Below are 20148 nucleotides of genomic sequence, written 5' to 3' on the forward strand. Positions count from 1 at the left end.
TAATATATAGCTATTATAGTACTAGCTAGCATAACTTAGTTTTTATTAATATTTAAAAAATTTAAGTTTTTTAAGCTTTTAATTTTAGTATATTTCTTTGGGTACTAATCTTTGGATAGCTTTTTAAAGTAAGTTATTAATAAAGTTTTAATTAGTTTTTTAAAGTAAGCGGCTAATAAAGTTTTAAACAGGAAAGGTATAGTTATTAAGTTATTATAATAAGTAAATAATAAAGTTACTAGCATAATAACCTGGGCATAAAGGGTGCTAGTATTTAAATTAATATAGTATACTTGTAATTATAATTAAAAAGTAAAAGTAAATTAAGCTAAAAAGATCTTATATTAATTTTATAGCTATTTACCAGGCCCTTGTTAGCATTGATTATTAAAGTCTTTTTAATCTTTATTTTTATTATTTTTATTATTTCTTGCGGGATACTTATTTCTTTTAAATTTTTAGGTAGCTTAATTAAAAACAGGCGGTAAATTTTATGGTTTTTACTAGTAAACCAGCGTCCAAGGTATTATTTATAGTAGTAAAGGCAAAGGTTAAAGTAGTTAAAGCGGTTAAACATAGTTTAGTCGCGCCTAGTATACTTATATATATATCTAGGGTTATATTTTTTAAGGGCGCTAGTTAACTTAATAAAAAGTATAATAGGGTTTTTTAAATTTTAATTTATTTTTTTACTTACTATCTTGTAATTTAATAATATCTTTTTAAATATTAAATTTAAAGTTAAAAATATTTAAAAAGTCTGCTATTATTGTGCGGCATGTTAGTTTATTAATTTTTTAATATAATATACTATTTAGTTTACTTTAAGCTAGGGTTAGTTAATTAAATATATTACTAATATTTATTAACTTTATATTTTTTAAAAACTTTTATATAAAAAAACAAAAAGTTTTACTAGCTTAAATATTTATAAAACCATAACTTATTTTTTAAAAAATAAGTTATTACCTTAACTAATTAAAGTTTAAAGTATTTAATAAGCTTAGTAACCTATTCCTACTTTAAAAAAAAATTTATAGCTCTTATTTATTTACCTAAAATAATTTTATAATATACTATTTTAAAGCAATATCTTTTAAATAATTATAAATATTAACTTTAATAACCGCTTTTCCCTTAAAAATTGCCATATTAAAAATATAATTTATAAAAATATATATATTTTTATAAAAGGTCTTTAACCCGCGCTTTTTTATTAATAAATTTTTATTATTAACTTTATTAAGCTAAAAGTAATTAATATTTTTTATTTTTTAATAATATCTTCCTAGTGCAGCTTTACCAGGCTAAAACTTTTTTTTTAAAAAAATTAGTCTTAGTTTATTAGCTAGTAAAATAAATTACCTTTTTTATATTTGCGCCCCCTTTTTATATTTTTTTAGTTTTAGTAAGAAGGATCTAGGGGTTCTGGTTCTGGATCCTATTTTTAAGGCACTTGTAGATAAGCCTCTAGCCTTTTAAAATAAGGTTCCGGCTATTAGGCTAGGCTAAAAACTTTGTATATATTTTTAAGGTTTTGCCTATATGCGTTCTTTAATTCCCGTGTTTTATTAGTTTAGTTATTTATTACTTAGTTATTTTTTTAAAAAATTTTAAAGTTCTTTTTTAGTCTGTTTTTAAAAGCGGCTTAACTATTATTAATAATTTTTAAATAGCTATTTAATTCCTGTTATAAAATTAATTTAAAGTCTGTAGCTATTAGATTATTTACCTGTTAAAGACTAAAATTAAAAGGCAGCTAATTTACCTGTTAAAAACCAGGATTAAAAGGTTTAAAATTAAAAAATTACTAATTTACCTGTTATAAACCAGAGTTAAAAGGTTACTAATTTACCTATTATAAGCCGGAGTTAAAAGGTTATTAAAAAGGTAGTTAAGGAGGCTGTTAAAAAGGCTATTAAAAATATTATTAAGAATCTAGATTTATTTATAAATTTATGTTATGGATTTAAGAACTAGTATTAGTATTAATATTAATATTAATTATACTATCCCCTTTTTTTATAATTAATAAGACAAGGGAACGCCTAGGTTTTATAATTAATTTTATTACTACTTATTTTAAATAATACTAAAAATATTAGCTAGTAATTAGTTAAGTTTACTAGCTTACTAAATTATAAGTAGCTAAAGTGTTTAACTATTACCTAATTAGTTTAGTTAAAAATATAAATAAGCTAGTAGTTTAGGTAGGCTAAAATAGTGTAAATAAGCTAGGTTAAAAAGTAATAGCTAAAAAAGTAAATAAACCTATAAATAGCCTAAAAAATAAAAAAATATTAGTGGTAAAGGTAAAAATTAGGTATATAAAATATTTACTAGTATTAAAATTAATTAGCTAGCTAGTATTACTAGCAAGTGGTTATATAACTATTAAATTATAGTTTTTAATTATAAAGACTTATTCCTGCTTAATTAATTCCAGGCTAGAGGTTAATTCCGGAGTAATAATATTATTAATATATATTAATAAGCTTGCCTGTATTTAGCCTAAAGGTTACTTTAATTTTAGCAAGAATAAATTTATAGACACGGGATAAATAATTTTTTATACTTTTTACTTACTAATTTATATATTTCCCATCCTTTAGCCAAGAGATAAGAGATCTTTTATAGCCTAGTAAAAAACTAACTAGTTAATATTTTATACCAGGGGGTAAGTATACTAAGTAAGAAATAGTACAGCCGTATAGTGTATTATAAAATTAATAAAAAAATAGTTTTTTAATTAAACTTCCTAGTATACTACTATCCCACCTATTAAAAGGTTTTTAATTAATGGGCTAATATTACTAAAAATTATTCTAGTTAGTTTGGGCCCCCTTTATGTTAGCTATAATTATTATTTAAAAGGCAAAAAAAAGAAAACGCTTGCCGGTTAACTAATATATATAAATAGTAAATAGGAGTTTAAGAGTTTAATAATTTTTTAATAAATAAGTAAAAGGTAAAAAAGTTGTAGAGAGAGAATTAAAAAAGCAAGTTTACTAAATTTATTAGTTAGTTAAAAAAAATAGCTATTAGCTAGTTGCTAGATATAGTTAATTTTTAGGAATTTAAAAGTTTAATTAGTTATTTAACTTAATAAAAAATAACTAAATAAACAAGTAAATAATAATATAAATAAATAAAAGTAAAGGTTTAGAGAAAGTACTACCAGGCCTCCCGGGCGCTAAAAATTACTTAATTAGTGCCTCTTGGCCTAATCTTAATTAAAATACCTAATTAAAATATTAAGTTATTTACTTAACTAGTTATATTAAAGGACATGCTACCATTGTTATACTTTTAACGGTTTAAAAAGAATTTATGATATTATTAATTATCTCGTAAAAGGCTAGCTACATTAAATAAAGAAAAGGGGTCAAGGCGGTGTCCGACGGCAGTATTAGTGTGCCGTCAGTGGCCAACGTTGACACTAAGTAAAGTAAAAAAAATATAATAAAAAAATTATTATTTTTATTAATTATTTTAAGGCAGGTGCGGCGGAGGGTATTATAATAATAAAAAAAATTAAAATTATTACTAAAATAATAAATAGCTATAATTATTAAAAAAGTAAAATATTAAAATTATTAATTTATAAAAAAATATATTATAAAAGTTTTCTTGCTACTAGGTGGTTTATAACCTAATTTATAATATTATAAAAATCAAAAAAGTTTAAAAAGGTTATAATAAATAATATTAACTACCTTTTTATTTTCCTAAAAAAATAATAAAGTTATTTAACTTATAATTATTAGTAATTTTTATTCAAAGCCTTTAAAACTATGGTTATAAAGCTTTTAATTTAAATTATATTTAGTAAAATATAAATTTTTAATAATTTATTAATTTAAGCCCATGTAGCTATTAAAAAAAGTAATAAAAAAAGTTAAAAAAAATAATAGGCCTTAAATTAAATTAGCATAAAATTTTTAATTTAAATAATTATAAAATTAGGTATTTATAGCCTGGATAGCATGCTACCATATTATAATAATAATATTTATAATAAAAAATAATAATATTTTCCAAGGTTACTCCGTGGCTAATAACTAACTAGGTAACTATGTTATGTGATGTGTATGCGTCACATGACAATGGAGCTAGCTTAACTAACTAACCACGTCTCACTGTGAACCTTGCCATGACCTTTGTTCATGCTCCCAGAGCGCTTCCAGCAATATCTTTGAACAACCACGCCAGCATACCATGACTGGCTGCTCGAAAATATTTACAAATCCTGTGCCACTTGGTATATTGGCGAACTCACGTCCACCTTCAATTCCATTTTTCCAATCCCTTTCCCGCCCGCGACAGCCCAGATCGGGATACTTCGCGCGGTGGGGCTCCATAATGGCTGAGAACCATCGCATCGAGTACAACTGGATTAAGGGTGTAGAGACACTCGAAAAATATCAGCCTGGGGGTTATCATCCCATCAAGATTGGGGACGTGCTAAATGACAGATACCACATTGCAGATAAACTTGGCTTTGGGGGCTATTCGACGGTTTGGCTTGCCCTGGATACCCATCTGAAGCGATATGTTGCAGTCAAGGTCAATATAGCAGACTCGCTTCCGCGCGAGACAAAAGTCCTTAAGTCTCTGTCTTCTCCCCCGTCGTCCTCACCCGCACACCCCGGGCATGGTTTAGTCCCTGTTTTCCTAGATGAATTCGAAGTGCAAGGTCCTAATGGAAGACATACATGCTACACGGTGACCCCTGCACAATGCAATCTCAGGGAGATCTCCTTTAGCCGCCTTTTCTCCCTCAGAGTTGCTCGAGCACTGTCATACGGACTTACACAGGCCGTTGCTTATACACATTCTCAAGGCTACGTTCACGGAGGTTTGCGATCACGATATCTACGTGCGTTTGACCTGTAAGCTGACGCTCGCAAATCGCTGATCTAGATATACACCTTGGCAATGTTTTGGTCAAGCTCCCATCAAGTTTCGATGATCTTTCCATCAAGCAGCTTTATGACAAGTACGGTGAACCGGAGACAGTCCCCGTCACACGATGTGACGGGGAGCCATTACCCCCTAATGTGCCTGCCAAGGCAGTTGTGCCGCTGTTCTTAGGAAAATATGCAGAAGAGTTCTCACTATCCGACGCGCACCCGCTTCTTAGTGACTTTGGTGAGGCGTTTTCACCCTCTTCAGAAGATCGTCTTGGGCAAGACTGCCACACGCCACCCGCTTTTCGAGCTCCAGAAGCCAAATTCGAACCGCAAACCCGCCTCGCATATCCCTCAGATATCTGGAGTCTGGCTACGGCAATCTGGGAGGTCATCGGAATGAAAGCTATTTTTAGCACCGATTTCGTGCATGAGGATGAGATAGTCTCTCAACATGTCGATGTACTTGGACCTATGCCTTCGGAGTGGTGGCGGCGTTGGGAAGGACGACCGCGATTTTTTGATGAGGATGGGCATCCAACAGAATCCCACAGGGAAAATAGATGGCCTCCGCTTCAGGAGTCATTTGAGGTCGGTGTGCAGAAGTGGAGACGGAAATTAGGGGACGAGATGGAGGAAAGCGAGAAAGCTGCGTTTCTGCATTTGATGCAGCGAATGCTGTCGTTCCGGCCAAAAGAGCGACCGACAGCTGAAGAGGTGCTAAAGTCGGAGTGGATGGTCAAATGGGCATTGCCTGATTACGAGCGGAGCCAAATCTAGTCACTTTGATTACAGCAGGTGAAAATGGGAAGTTTATAAATGGATTCAGAGCGTCCATCATGCTTATATATAGCCATATCTCGAAGACTACATGCCCTGCCGCATTTGATAAGAAATTGGCCTCTCGATGAGGGCCCATATAGCCTAGAATGCCAGCTTGGTGCATTAAAATTCCCTCCAGTAGCATACAACCACCATAAGCATGAAGATCCTGAACATCGATATCGAAACCCCTAGAGTAAAAGTCCATGTGTAACGTCTGGATTGTAGCAAATTCCTTGCGCAACAGAGAGCCACGAGCCCCGTAATTCAACACAAGCTACTACTTAGCAGCTACCCTTGAACTGGTAGGTGTGAGTAGCCGATAGGACTGCCTTTATATTCTTCAAGGAACTCTTCGGCTGGCCAAACAATCTTATCGGACCGCGGCCCGCCACGACGAGTGCTGTCCGCCTTCTCTGAGGTATGAGTAGCTTCCTTAAGAGCAAAGTCCTCTTTACCATCGGTATAACCGTGTGATGCCACATGGTATTCACGGAGAAGCTGATCGCTACCCTTGAAGGCGAAGGTTCCATGCCAGCCTTTAGGATCTACGACATGCCTGCCGTTGTTGGTGGTGGTATTGTGCATGTCGGAACTAATAGGAAACTAGTTAGCATATAATTATGACGAGATATACATTTGAAGTAATGGTAGTGCTTATATGTATCAAGATAAAAAGAGTGGACAAAGCGTGATAGCGACCTTCGGGTACCTGACGACTCACCGAATCAAAATTGCTTTGGGGGCCAGTAGTTGATCCCGTGCTGTCGCATAGGCTAGGGCTACTAAGCTCCTTTTGCGTTCGGCACTGATAGTGTTTCCACCGTAGAAGAAGATTCTAACAAAATTGACACCCTCTCTAGCACCAGCCATATTGTTCAAAGGCAAAAAAGTGTATATATAGCTTGGGAGGCTTCAGACCAAGAGACCTTGGGATGTAGTGAATAATACCGAAAGTCATATTCTGTCGAAGGCAGCTTATTACCTCTTTATATCTCCTTGCTGGAGAACTTGCATGGCTGATCACGCCTCTCTTTTGGCGCTCAAAACGACAATTTAGTATGGTGAGTGGGCGGCTAGATATCTAAGTATAGAAACCGAAATCATTTCGTTGGTGAAGTCAAGTTAAGCGTGCCTATTAATTCTCGGCGCTAAAATTGCGTCCAAACATTGAACCGCTCCTCCCAATGCAGCGACCAGACTTAGTTATTTATAGAGTAACCAAGCGATAAAGCCCTCGATCACATTCCCGTTTTCCCTACCGGGTTTCATATACCTGGCTTCAAATTAACTTGATAGGTTGTAGATAGGGAGTTTTATAGCATACAAAGCATTCGACCGCAGCAATGGAAAGAACATGGTGGACCGGTGCAATTTGTTGCTCAACTGGATATTATGCCCACCTTCGAGTATAAATACGCTCTCGAAATTCGAAGACTGAAACAGTGCCAGGCAACTACAAAGCAAAAATACATGCCTTAGCTAATGCTGTACCTCCTTGGAGCCCACGCAAGGTGTCTCAAGGAACGCCGGTTCCTTGGCAGCGGGAGAGGCCGAAGCGCTAAAGTCCTGAAACGGGGGATCAATCCACTGTAAACGAGTTAGTCTTTTTCAACAGGGTAATTCAACTATTTAACAGGGTTTTATAAAGCGGAACCCTAATTAAAAGCGGGTGCTAACATAATTAGAGAGGTTCTGCCACGTAGGCATAGCAGTGTGCTTAATTTTATTAGGTTAGCGCGGATTTAAACCAGTAGGCGGTAAAAATGTAGGCTAAAAATTAAGCACACGGTGTGCTTGTTAAGCACACCGTGTGCTTAATTTTAAAGGGTTTAGTGGCTTTTTAACTAGGCTTAGCGGCCTTTTAACTAGGCTTAGTACTATGGGTACCCTTATTATAAAGCTTATAATTGGCCTTTTTTTATCTATCCTATCTTAGTACCTTTTAGTGCGCCGTGCCAGGGGTTACGTAAAATTACCTAATTTAGAACTGCCGGCACTATAAATTTAACAAGTTGCGCCGAGCGCTCCCGTGGCAGAACCTCTCTATTAACCTATTATTATTTTTTAATTAGGCTTAACTTAGTAGTAAAATACTTCGCGCGGGCGCGCAGCGCGTGTAAAGTTATTTATTTTAAATAATTACCCTTTTTTAAATTAATTAATAAAATTCTTGTATTTTATTAATATAAATATAACTTTTAAATATTTAAAATAGTTTTAAAATACTTAGTTTAGTTAAAATTATAAAAAAATTAATTTTATAAAATAAGGGTATTATTTTGTTTAGCTAGGGTTAAGCCTGAAAAAATAATTTTACTAGTAAATTACTAGGTAAGTTATATAATAAGGCTAAAACAGCGGTTTATTAAAAAATTATCTAGTTTGCTTAGTCGCGCTAAGAAAGTCATCCAGTTCATTAGGCGTGTGGTTTACAGCCAGAGAACAGCTCGGCCCAACTTGTCTACTGGTCACCATAACTAGTTTAGTTACATAACCTAGCGGCTTAGCTTACCTAAGCTTACCTTTAAACTTTACTTATAATTTTAATTATAATACAAATATAATAGTTATTAATACTAATAAGGCCTTAATCCCTTATATTATTTTTCTTAAATAAAAAATATTTTAAATTATTAAAAAATCTTAATTAAAACCTTTTTTACCTTTTTTTATCCGTTTTTATTTTTTCTACTTTTTTATTTTATTATAATATATTTATTACTATACTAAAAAAATAAATAATAAAAATTACTTTATAATTTATTTTTATAACTAATTTAAGCCTAGACTATTTATAAAAGTATTTAAAAATTTTAAATAAAAAAGTAGTTATACTAGACCTTAAACTAAAGGTAAGTAAAATTATTATTATTAAAAAATAAAAGTTAAAAGTACTTTTAAATTATTTTTAATTTTTTAATTTTTAACTTTTTTAACCTTATATATATTCCTAAAAAGGAGTTTAAAATTAATTATTTATAAAATAATAAAATAATATACTTATTTTTTAGGAAGACTTATTATAAGATTAAAAACTATATTAGTAAGTTTTTGTTAACCTATAAAAAGTACTTTTTAATTATTTTAAATAAATTTTGATAATACTAATATTTTTATAGCTACTTTACTAATAGGTATACTATTATTTATTTTTTTATTAAAATTTATAAAAATAAAAAAAAATATTAGGGGCTGCCCAAAGATTACTAAAATTGAAAAAATTAAAAATAAGATTTGAGCAAAGATTGGGAAGCAGTCGGAGGCATAGACCGAGGCGCGGGCTGGTCGGATCGAGTACGAGCTGGTAAAGACGTAGGATAATGTAGGGCACGCTCCGACGGTGCCTGTGGAGCTTTAATATCCTCTATCTCTCTAGAATTATACCATTTGTTGATCTCTGGCATGTCTGGGGTGTTCCATCCACGCATAATGTCGTCCTCGTTCTCTAGATGCTCCACCAAGTTCACAAGGAGAGTCATTTCATGTTTCTCCCTCTTCGAGATGCCTTGTGCCCCGTTGTCCTTCCTGACTTGCAATACCGCTTGCCCTTGACAAGGGGACCGAGTTCGTCGACCGTAGCTTCTTCCCTAGACCACCATATCATGGAGATAGTAGCTAGACGAGGAGAACCCACGGGCAAGCAGGTCTCGTTGCGCCCAGCACACCGAGCACACAGGACGAGCCTTCTCCTGCTTTAGGAAAATGGCTTCGTCGTATGTGGAAATCAATAAAGCTATGCATAGCTTTGCCTTCAGCATGCAGCTGGCCTGCCCTGTGACTGGGGTCAGTACACTAAATATAAGATATAACACTCACCCTGAAAACGAAAGAGGTAGAAGGGAAAGTGACGGACTTACCAAGTGCTCTCCCGAGCGCGTCATCACCCCAGAACATGATTGTTTTCACGTAATGATCTTCGACCCATGGCGTCTTGAACTCGCACCCCAACAAACGATATATGTCATAAGCGAGGATAGGCTTAGAACCGAACAGGATCCTGATGGGTAGGGGCTGGGGTTGCTAGCCTAGTACTGTATTGGTGTAATGGAGCCAAGCAAGTGGCATGGCTCGTCCCGGTGGTTCTTCAACTTTCCCATCCATGCGAGATATGCAGTTCTATTGTGTGCTTGATGAGCCTGGACAAGGCAAGCAGCTAGGTTGGGTGAGAAGATATCGGTACGAAAACCCATTAATATCACCGAACGTCGAGAGATACAGCCCCAACAGGAAGATTCCTGGTCCACTGGTGAGCCCATGGCCTTGAGGATTGCCGGTAGCCCGCGGATTGTTAGTGTTCGGGTCTTTGAACTCGATACCAGATCTGGAAAGCTGGTCCTGATGGTACTCGGGGAGCCTTTTTCCATCCTGGTTAAAATCATATGGGTATTATCGTAATCACCCAACTGCTGATCTCGGATACCATCGCAGACCTTCGCAGACCGTAATCTTGAGGCCATCCACGATTCCAAAGATAAGGAACTTATCCTCTCAAGCATGGCCGAACAAAGCTGGGCTTTAGGGCTAGCCAGGCGTTTGTGTTGTCTCCCGCGGCCCGCCGTTGTAGGTCATCAATTGAACTGAAGGGACGATGAAGCATGAGCTTCACCCGGGCATGCTCTTCTCCTTGAAGGATCTCGTCGTATGTTCCCTGGTCGGCAATCAAGATGCACGACCGCTCTCGAGACACCTTCCACCGAGACGTCCTATCTTATACATGTTCTGCATCGAGAAAAGCTTGCTCGGCCCAACACTTCTGGGATTGTTCGTGTCTGTCATCCAGCGGGCAGGACCGGCCGTAGAAGTCCCGGGACTGACTGATGTTGCCAAGCTTGGAATGCTATCGAAATGGCACCGGCACGGCCAGCGAGGGGGCACCGGGGGTACTCACGGGGATTTGAACTCCACGTAGGCCAAGGTATACCCAGCCGAGATCATTAGCACCATGTCCCGGACCAAGTGTAGGCTTTTGCTGGAACGGACTTACAAAGCGAACAGTTGTTGCGCTTTTCTCTCGAGAAGCAGTTGGCACGCGCCTCCAACTTGGCGAACGGCATGCCTGTCAAACTGGGGAGCAAGGACACGTCCTCTGACACGTGAGATGAATAAGGCGTGCATCAAAGTGTTCGTGTCTGACGGAGAGCGCAAGGCGAGCGACCCTCGCTGTCATCCAGCTGCTCATCGCTTCAGGTGGAGGTAGGTCTCATGTGGCTGGCTGCATTCCACTCGCGGTTCGACCTCCGTTTTGACGCCGGATGCCTAGGGTATGCGACGCAGGTGCACCTATCGAGCGTTAGACCTAGTTTATGCATGATGCATAACCTGAAGGACAAAGAGCCACTACGAGAGACTACGAGGAACTACGAAGACTACCTAGGTACTTACCTACTTAGGGCACATGCGCCCCTACAACCCCAAGACCCTGCAATGCACAATCAATGAGAGAACCTAGACCCGACATGCGAGTATTCAGTCGGCCTTAGCCGAACTCGGATCGCAAACATCCCCACCTCAGACTGAAGAGGAGAGAAAAGCGCCGACGGGGAGAATCCAGAAGACGGAGAGAGCCCGCAAGCCGGGGCGAGAGCGAGATATTTATACCCGGCGAGGAGGGCGCTCGGGCCACCGAATCGCTGGAGAGGGAAGGGGGTCGTGAAGGGATCATTGACTGTGGCGGTTACATCGAGCTGGAATGGTGGTCGTAGTTGTGAATATGCCCTAGATTGAATGGTGATTCGGCAATAGTGACAAGGAAAATGTGACTTCAGGGGGAAAATAGCCCTGGAACAATAGTAGGAAGGCTTAGTTCGCGAAGGTAAAATGGTCGGTGAAGGGCCTTGCAGCGAAAGTCACAGAGGCAGAGAATGCATTCGGTATGGATCGTGTCTAGATGATTAGGGCTCGTAGTGAAACATGAAAGCGAAGCGAAGCATAGCAGACAATCGAGCTCGTTTTAAGTAACATAGGGAAAGGCAAAGAATGCAAATGAGATGATGGTACATTCTCAAGCAGAAGAAAAGTAGAAGCAACGCTGTCTATAGCCGACAATGAAACAAACCTCAAATCTTGCGAGAGATATACCCGGAGATGATGCAGCACGCCATGCAATGAAGACGACTCAACCCAAAGCCAACGCCGATGCAAGATGAGACCGAGACATAGGAGATGATGGTAGAGAAAGATATGCGTAGGAAAGAAAATAAGAAGAAAGAGAGTAGTGTACAGTCAATCGAACAAGGTGCAACCTGATAGTATCCATCTCCTGTTGACCTGCCAGAGACCAACCGTTATAATGACCAAACGTAGAACAAAGGAAAAATGCATCACGATCGTGAGTCATTGTAGGCCCGGCTACAAACACTGTCCGGTAAATGCGGTAAGAGATTGTCAATTCTCGGAGCTCCAGCTCCAGTATGATCTGGTTTAGGTAGCCGCTTCAGTCGTTGACCATGTTTTCCAACGCCATCTTACGGCGCTTCGCGGGTCTCGAAGAGTCGCTCTCGTCTGTTTCATGCGCCTGCTCCCGTTGATCATCGTACGAGCGAGTAGCCGCCAACCGGGCTTGCCCCTCTAGGGAAAATTCATCCACGAGTGGGTTCTGGATACTTTGTGCGTCATCCGCGGTGGCTTGTGCCTGACGCATCAGGTTGTTAGGGGATATCGGCTCTATAAATCCCCGCTGGCGAAGGTCTTGGGCTTGCTGCGGCGGCGGCGACCACGTCCCCGGGTATGAATCGCTGACTCGGTACGCCTGCGGTGGTGGCTGCGGATTGGGAATGGGAGAAGAGTAGATCGGAGGGAGTCGAACGGGAGACTCAGCGTATCCCTCGCGAGGGTCTCTTGGCGCAGGGACGGCGGCTTCGCCCATCGGCATTCGATTCATGACTCGTGGGTTTTCTGGGTACGAGGATATCGGGACGCCGTAGTGCTGATACTGCGGAGGCGATGGGGTAGGGTGCATTCCAGGGCTCGGATAGGGGATCGGCCTACCAACGCCAACACCAACACCTGGCGGCATACGGCCAGCTGCCAGAGCTGGATTGTAGCCTGTGGGAATCGGCGCATAGCCCGTTGGTGAGACCGAAGCCAAGGACTGGGTAGATCCGGAGGAAGAGAATCGTCTATGGCCTATCGCTCGCTGCGTTGTCAAGGAAGGGTCTATGGTGTGCGGATATACTACCGGCCATCGCTGCGGTTGTCCGGGTGGTAGACGCCCGCCCATCATTCCAGGCTGCTGTTGTATCTGGAGATCAGTCATGGGCCGAAGTTCGCGGGAAGACGTCGTGCGGTGCATTGGCCGTCTCGCCTGCCCTGGGTCGGTGGGCGCGCCCCGGTGATCCATCTGCGTTGCGTACGTTCGAATTGAGCCTTCGTCTGCTTTCAGCGGCGGTCGCCCTCGCTTTTTGTGCGTGACATCAACGCAGGTATCCTGAACTCAGTTAGCAATCGGCCCTGGCTCTGATAGAGATGATCCAGCTGCGTACTGCTTTTCCAGACAACACGCATCTCCGGCAGGGCCGGGCCGGATCGCAACCCAGGTGCTTCTTCTTACAGTTCACGCATGCCGATGCGACGTGAGCTTTCGTACGTCGGGTCGTCTTCTGCGGCAACGTGCGAGGCACTCCGGTTATGCCAGCTCCAAATGCCGGCGGATATGTCACTGTCGAGGGTCCCGCCGTTGGCTGCCCGGTGAATGTCGGTGGAATTCGTGAAGAGGAGAATGTATCGCTGTAGTGGAGCGGCTGTCGAAGGGCTTCGTCACTCGGCCCGGTCACATATCGCGGCAGCGCTGGCTCTCGAGCAGTGACATGGTCTGGAAGTGTTGAAGGAATAACTCGTGGGACTGCTGATGTCACAGCAGCTCCCGCAGAAGTGACGGTGGTAGTCACTGGCTTCGGCAGCTCCGGGTGGCCAGGGCGCCTGACATTTCCTAGAGTCTCCAACGGGTCGTCTGCTGGGACGGTGCTGGACATAGAGGGGAGAGAGAAATCCCTGGGCGTGTACCGTCTCGCATTGGCAGACCGAGGGCTCCTCAACAAGTGCCGCTCGGGGCCTGGGAATCGAAGGTGTCCAAAGTCTGCTGGCACGAAGGAGGGAGGGAGGACGAGAGATTGCATCTGGTAACTTTACAAAAAGGTGGTCTGGAGACGGGCAGCAGCATATCCGGCACTCAAAGACCCTCGGTTGGCAGGCATAGTTGAGCCAGCAGCGCAGAGTCGGGACGGCGAAGCTTATAATCAGTCAGCAGCAAATCCCAGTCGGAGGAGTCACAAAATAGAAGACGACGATCAGATCGTGACGGCAGGGTTCCATGGCTTCGATGGTTCCCAGGTGGGCTCGATTTATTGCAGCATGGTGGGCGATCACTGGAGAAGGGGCGCCAAAAGCAATACCGCATTGGGGTATCTTACCTGCGAACCCGTATTTTTCTTTTGTTTTCGTCCCTTCCTTGAACCTCCTGGCTTATTTCTCCGGGGACGGTAAGCAATCTAATGCCGGTATACAGAGTGAGGCGCCAGTAAAACCCCGTCCAGGCCAGAGACAGGGAGAGGGCCGTAACACCCAGGGGACCGGAGAAATAGGCAGCGTCCAGAGGGGGAAAAGGAATAGGAAAGTTTCCTCTAGCGTCGGGTTCTTGGGAGCAAAAAAGGCCAAAGAATCCGATGGCAGATGCGATGGATATTCTCCTGCGGTCGTACTGGGCTGGAGGCTAGCAGGGTGGGAGGAGGTTCAAGGCAGACGCAGGTTCTCGCAAGGTTATAGTTCCTTTTGCAGACAATGACAATGGGCGAGGGGATGGCCAGTGCGGGCGCCTGGGCTAGCAGCCGATAGAGAGATCTCCATTGCGTCGATCCTGATGGGGATGGCCAGGTGGGAGTGGGTAAAAGGATGAATAGCTCATCCTCCAGAATCCAGACTCTCAATCGGGTAGGACTCCCTGACTTACCTAATGCCTGCCTTTGTACTCTGGGACCAGCATAGCCTTTACACCTTACGGAGTAGTACGTAATTAATGTGGATTGCTCATTCGCGATATTAACATTAGATTATCTCAAGAACATTTTCATCATTTCAACGATCTACGAGCATCCCCAGCTGTGACCTGTCAGACTTCCAGGCTAAGGCGAACGCAAAAACGGACAGAGGGGCGGCACGATCGACACCGTAGCGCCAATAGTCCGCTGCTCTCAGCAAAACGTCTTTCCCTCTTGAGCTTGTCTGCATCTATAGTCGTTCCTCCCGTTAATTAATTATTAATCTAAATATTCAGATTGAGAAGCAGATCCATCCACTCTGACCGTCTACGCGCATGTCCACGCGACTCGGCTTCCTACGCGTCGGGGATTTACCAAGGCAAGGCAATTCTCCCAAGCCAAACTAGCGATTGTCCATCCTCGGGCCCAGCACTCTAGGAGAATTTCCCATCTGAGTCCATGGGTGGAACGGAACGTGGGAGCTTAGATAGTCGCCGCCAATCCATGAGGTCGGCTTATGCCTAAATATTGAGTCCAGGTTGATCCAATAGCTTCGTTGTCTGAGCTTCCCCTCCTCGAATCCTGCTTTGCTGTTCTTGCGCGGAGATAATCGGCCAGGAGCGTTGGCTTAGCTCTCACGCAAGCTTCAGGCAACCTCTTACCTCGAAAAAGAAAAGACATTGACTCGGGGAAAGAAGGGAAGCGGAGTCAACGCACCTGCTCGTCACGAGTAATGTCGCCTATTCGTGACATCAGCGTGCTCAGTATTGGAGTACGGTAGATACCCTTTAGCTCGGGGACATACCACCGTAGCGAGTGGTGGCTTTCTGAGAGGTCTCACCGTGAGTTCTCAAGCGCCATAGCCACTATCAAAATACGCCTCCGGCGTACAAGCGCGCAGTTCGATAGTCTTTGACTGGAGAGGCCAGCAAACGCTTGAACGGTCGAAAGTCGGCTTTGACGAATGACACGAATTTAACCGGCCGAGCACTCGAGCATCCTCAGACGCAGTGGCACGCCGCATTTCTCCGCAGACCGCATACAGTGCCGACCAACCCCACCATAATGTTCACGAATCACACCTCACCGTGCAGTCTGGCAGAGCTGCGGTTGTTGGCCCTCGCTTGACGGCGTTAAAGACAGCCCGCATGGACACCCATGTCTGCGCACCGATACCTTTGGACTCCCGGTGTGTGAAGTCGCATTTGTGGATGATCTTCGTCACGTCCCTGTCAGTCCTCGAAGATCCGCACGATTCCAAGCGGAGTCCGATTCCGAAGCGTGGCGTGGGATGAACCCTAACTCGGCGCTTATTGTGACATTGTCCCGCAGCAAACAATCGCTCGGAAAACGAGGCTAGCGAGTTAACTTAGGAGATAGAGTGAAGAGTGACATGTCGTTACTCCGGTGTGGCTGCAGCTACTGCGTCAAGGTGGAACAGCCTTCGAGCTTGATCACCTGAGCCCCCGCCAGCGTCCATGAGTAGTAGGAAATATTCCGTCGACCAAGTGAAATTACCGTAGATATTGGGGTACTCTGTCATTGGGGTACTCTATCGATCAGGGCTATCGAGGACAGAGACCTGGAATGGTGTAGTGAAGGGAAGAGTGTTGCTCTTACCGGCTTGCCTTATCCGCGATCGCTGGCAGAGCGTTGAAGATCATGTTTGCATCGTAAATCCATGACTGGACCCAGAGTGGCCCATCTTATCTCGACCATTCAGCGACCAGGCTTCGGCGTTCGATGTCTGACCTCGGGGATTTCCTAGTCCGCATGTGAGCTCTACCATTGGCCTTTCCCCGACGAACCAGGCCAATCGAGTGCGAGGACGAGGAAAAAGGGTGCATAATTATCAGCCAATGTCCAAGCCAATAGTGAGTGTGCAAAGAGTTGAAACACGAGCGCTTACCCAACCATCCAACCTATCATCAACGCAAGAGCAAGAAAACTGACGACCTGAATGCAGGCGACTGAAGAACTTGATTCTTGTGCGACATGCCGCACGCGGCGATGAAAACAAGGGGTCCAGGATGGCTCTTGTCAAGCGCTCTGCGCAGTGCTCTCGATGGCCTGTTGGGGACGGTGACAAGATGGCAATGGCATTAACCCCATGGCTGAGTCTAGGCGTTGAGTCGGCTCGCTCGAGAGGGTCTAGAGAACGGCCGCGGTTCATGCAATAACTTGGATGGGGCCAAACGCCAACACAATGATCTGCAGTGAGGCCTCAAAGTGTCAATAGTGCAGCGCGCTAAGCTTGTCTTAGCCTGAAGGGGTAAAGGGGCGGGCGGATGGCGGACGGTGGTAGGGTTGACGCTGGAGATGACATGGGAGAGGCCAGTGACAGTGATGGCGGTGCAGCCAGGGCGCAGAAGGATGTGACGGAGCAAGCTCTATTCAGGTTCCTGCGAAACCATCCAGACGCCTGGGGTCAGCCAAAATCCAGTAACTCGATCAGCGCCAGCTGCTGTGTCACCCAGGCAGCTGGATCGGGGTGTCACGTCAGGTGAACTCACCTCGGAGGGGCAGGAGCTCCATTACTGGCATCATGGTCTCCATTGTCGAAAGTATACCGTCATAATTAACTGCAATTCTGAAAAGGAGCTGAAGGCTGAAGAAGCTTGAGGGACTTTGGCAGACAGACGAGTCGGAGGAAGAGCCCGAGCCGAGGCGCGTTTCCCACAAACAGTTTAGCGGGTCCCGTGCAGTGTCCGGATGGGGCCTAGCGCGATCAGCTCTATCCCATTCTCCGTCTCCCTTCCATGGCACAACCTGGAGTCCTTGACCGACGGCACCACGCCATCTCCAGTCCGCCGGACAATTTCGTTGATCTCCTTTCTTTTTCTGCGGTTCGTCCGTCGTTGCGTACCCGTCACACCCTCAGCCGCTCGGCTCATCAGCCCGTTCACGCTAGCTGCTCTCCTGAGCGCCATCCGGGCTGTCACCTCTCTCACAAACCACGGAATTCGCCGTTCCTGGCATCTACATTCGTCTGCTGGCAGATTACCGTCCACCTGGTTGTACACCCGTGAATCCTTCCGGCCAGGGAGAAATCTTCCGAAAGGGTCCTATCCAGAACGCCCAGTCGGCTTTGTAACATACTTCACTCTGTGTCCCTCGCCAGGGAATCATGGGTCTCAGGCTCTCAGCATTTGCAGCCACAGTGGCAGAGCTGTGAGATCTCATCTCTCAAGACGGCCACGACCGCCCCCGATTCGCCTTCGCAAGTCTTAGCTCATGTCGGACTCGCCGTTATTGTACAACGCTGCAGTGGTTCGTGGCCAGTCAGTTGAACGTCAGGGAACCATGAGGGCAACTATGGTTCGATCATCTTAGGTTGTTGGCAATGCTAAATCGTTTTGCAAAAACAACATCATCGGGGATTTTAGCACGACACAGCAGAGATAGTCAACAAGGCAAATCCATGACATGAACCCAATCGGGCATCTATCACGCGTCATCGAATGCCATCGCCTTGTCAGCTTCAGCAGTACAATGCTCCTCGGAAGCTCGTCGCGTTTGCCGGTTGGGTATTTGAACCTCATGCAAGGTGTCCTGCGTACTAAGTGTCTGGATAGCAGGGTTGAAGTAGGCAGTCCAGATCTCAACATTTTCTGATTGCCTTGCATGGTGGACGACGCAGATGGAGCCAATTATTGCTTGTCCGACCGCTGGGCATGGGTTGCTTGACGTCCAGATTACCAACAAGCATATCCAATCGCTCGCCACGAACCGTTTCTAGGACATCGCACGAGAGCTGGCATGATCATACAATAACGGCTACAACCCAATTGCTCCGTGGACTGTCAGCGATACAAGAGTGGACGTTGTCTCATAACGTGGTTTCCGCGGCGCCGTGCAACCACACCAGAATCTTGCATTCAAGCTTGTGATAGTTCCATACGGCAACAGCAGACGACTGACGTGCATTGGCCGCTGCTCTCATGGCAGACGGTGAGCGAGTCATTTTTGGTTTGTTGCAGTTGATTATATGCGGCAAGCAAGGGCGACGTCGTCCCGCAGTCTGTCCAATATCGGTGTGGGCCCAAGGGCAATAAGAGCCGCCCCATACGGCAGTGCATTAAACTCTCCTCAGATCTCGACCGTTCTTGCTCCATCCGGGTGTGACGTTCGGCAGGAAGTGCAAAAATAGAACCCCCGTTCAACGAATCTGGATTTTACCCCCAGATGAAGGCCAGCAAGCCATACCTTGCGTGAAGGACTTGAACTGCAAATTTGAAAGAAGTCGGTGAGTATATGGTCAGTATCAGAGACACGCCGGCTGCCTAGATGTCCCCCAGATTCGGCCGTAGCCGAAGTTCTAGCATCGTTCTTACGAGTTTCAAAGGATATCCGCAGCCGGATCCGGCTCGGACCGTAAATGGACTCCAATCCAATCACAGCGGTGACAATAGTTCTATTATCGACTTCGGAATATACACAGTAGCATCACGTTATGGTCCAGCGCACCGGAGAATGCCTTTACAACGGCCGAGAGTGGATCAGAACTGACTGCACGCCTCGGGCTGTTATACTCGGCGCACCGGTGGGCCTTCACTGACTTAGGCCAACGCAGCCCATCAGTCGTTGAAGTCACGCCCAAGTCGGTCTTCATCGTACCCCTGCAGTATCTCAGGCAATTGCGCTAGCCTCGCCTTGCAGATATCTGGCCCTTGATTCCAGAAGGCTACTCCATGGTGTCTTCCTTCCTATCAGGTTTTCCCCATGATAGCCCGTCGGCATATGGTCCAATGGGCCATGAAAAGCAAAAATAACAGGTCCCTCCTTATGCAACTTAATCCATCCTGCTGCCGGGAGTGGTCGGCTTCTCACTCACAGAAGCGTGATCGGCTGTTTTATCGAATATTCCGGTCAGATTCGCTCGCATTATCGAGGTATGGGCTACTATCACCGTAGGAATTAGACCACCTGACGACGGACTCTACTCCGAACCTCCATATCCCAGGTGCACCTCCTTTCGGAGTCTAGAGAAAGTCCGAAGCACCTTGGACATCCCAGGAGACAGGACGAGGGCGTCCAGGGCCAAAAGCAGCCAGTAACCAGCGACCATCAGACGGTGACAAAGCCGATTATTGACGCCGCTGCGGCATTCCTCCCTTCGCTCTATCTCCGATTGCAGTGCACGCTATTGTGGCCAAGACTCCCTGTTTAGGATTTATCCATCCGGCATCGCCTGCATGAAATCAAATTTGCTGGGGATGTGACTCGGAGAGTCGGATGTGATATGATTTGTGATGTGTCGATTTCTGGAACCAATAATATCGGGACTGGCGCCCCTTCGTAAACGCAATCGGGGCGCTCCGAGGTTTCAGCTTTTCGTCGGTGTGGCTGTGGTCTTCCTTCAGTAACGGTGTGCCGGCGTGGGGAGATGGTCTCAGGACTTGCGCCATGCTTCTACTTCTACTGTCTTGGCACGTTCAGGT

At 43.9% G+C, this 20148-nt stretch overlaps 4 protein-coding genes across 4 annotated transcripts; 1 reads left to right on the forward strand and 3 right to left on the reverse strand.

The window, feature by feature from the left end:
- Positions 1-4362: 4362 nt before the first annotated feature.
- DSM5745_07974 (uncharacterized protein) lies at positions 4363-5690 on the forward strand (the record flags this gene model as incomplete). Its single annotated transcript, XM_026749990.1, has 2 exons — positions 4363-4858; positions 4924-5690. The coding sequence occupies 2 exons, from the start codon at positions 4363-4365 to the stop codon at positions 5688-5690; spliced, it is 1263 nt and encodes a 420-aa protein (XP_026600994.1).
- A 333-nt stretch (positions 5691-6023) lies between these two features.
- Positions 6024-6605, reverse strand: DSM5745_07975 (uncharacterized protein; the record flags this gene model as incomplete). Its single annotated transcript, XM_026749991.1, has 2 exons — positions 6024-6327; positions 6457-6605. The coding sequence occupies 2 exons, from the start codon at positions 6603-6605 to the stop codon at positions 6024-6026; spliced, it is 453 nt and encodes a 150-aa protein (XP_026600995.1).
- Positions 6606-9322: 2717 nt separating this feature from the next.
- On the reverse strand, positions 9323-9629 carry DSM5745_07976 (uncharacterized protein; the record flags this gene model as incomplete). The annotated part of the gene is made up of 2 exons (XM_026749992.1): positions 9323-9507; positions 9593-9629. 2 exons carry the CDS (start codon positions 9627-9629, stop codon positions 9323-9325), a joined length of 222 nt encoding a protein of 73 aa, XP_026600996.1.
- Positions 9630-12168: 2539 nt separating this feature from the next.
- On the reverse strand, positions 12169-13849 carry sclB (putative C6 transcription factor; the record flags this gene model as incomplete). The annotated part of the gene is made up of 2 exons (XM_026749993.1): positions 12169-13161; positions 13217-13849. 2 exons carry the CDS (start codon positions 13847-13849, stop codon positions 12169-12171), a joined length of 1626 nt encoding a protein of 541 aa, XP_026600997.1.
- Between the last annotated feature and the right edge of the window lie 6299 nt (positions 13850-20148).

Source organism: Aspergillus mulundensis (assembly GCF_003369625.1).
Source record: "Aspergillus mulundensis strain DSM 5745 chromosome Unknown scaffold_9, whole genome shotgun sequence".
NCBI lineage: Eukaryota > Fungi > Ascomycota > Eurotiomycetes > Eurotiales > Aspergillaceae > Aspergillus > Aspergillus mulundensis.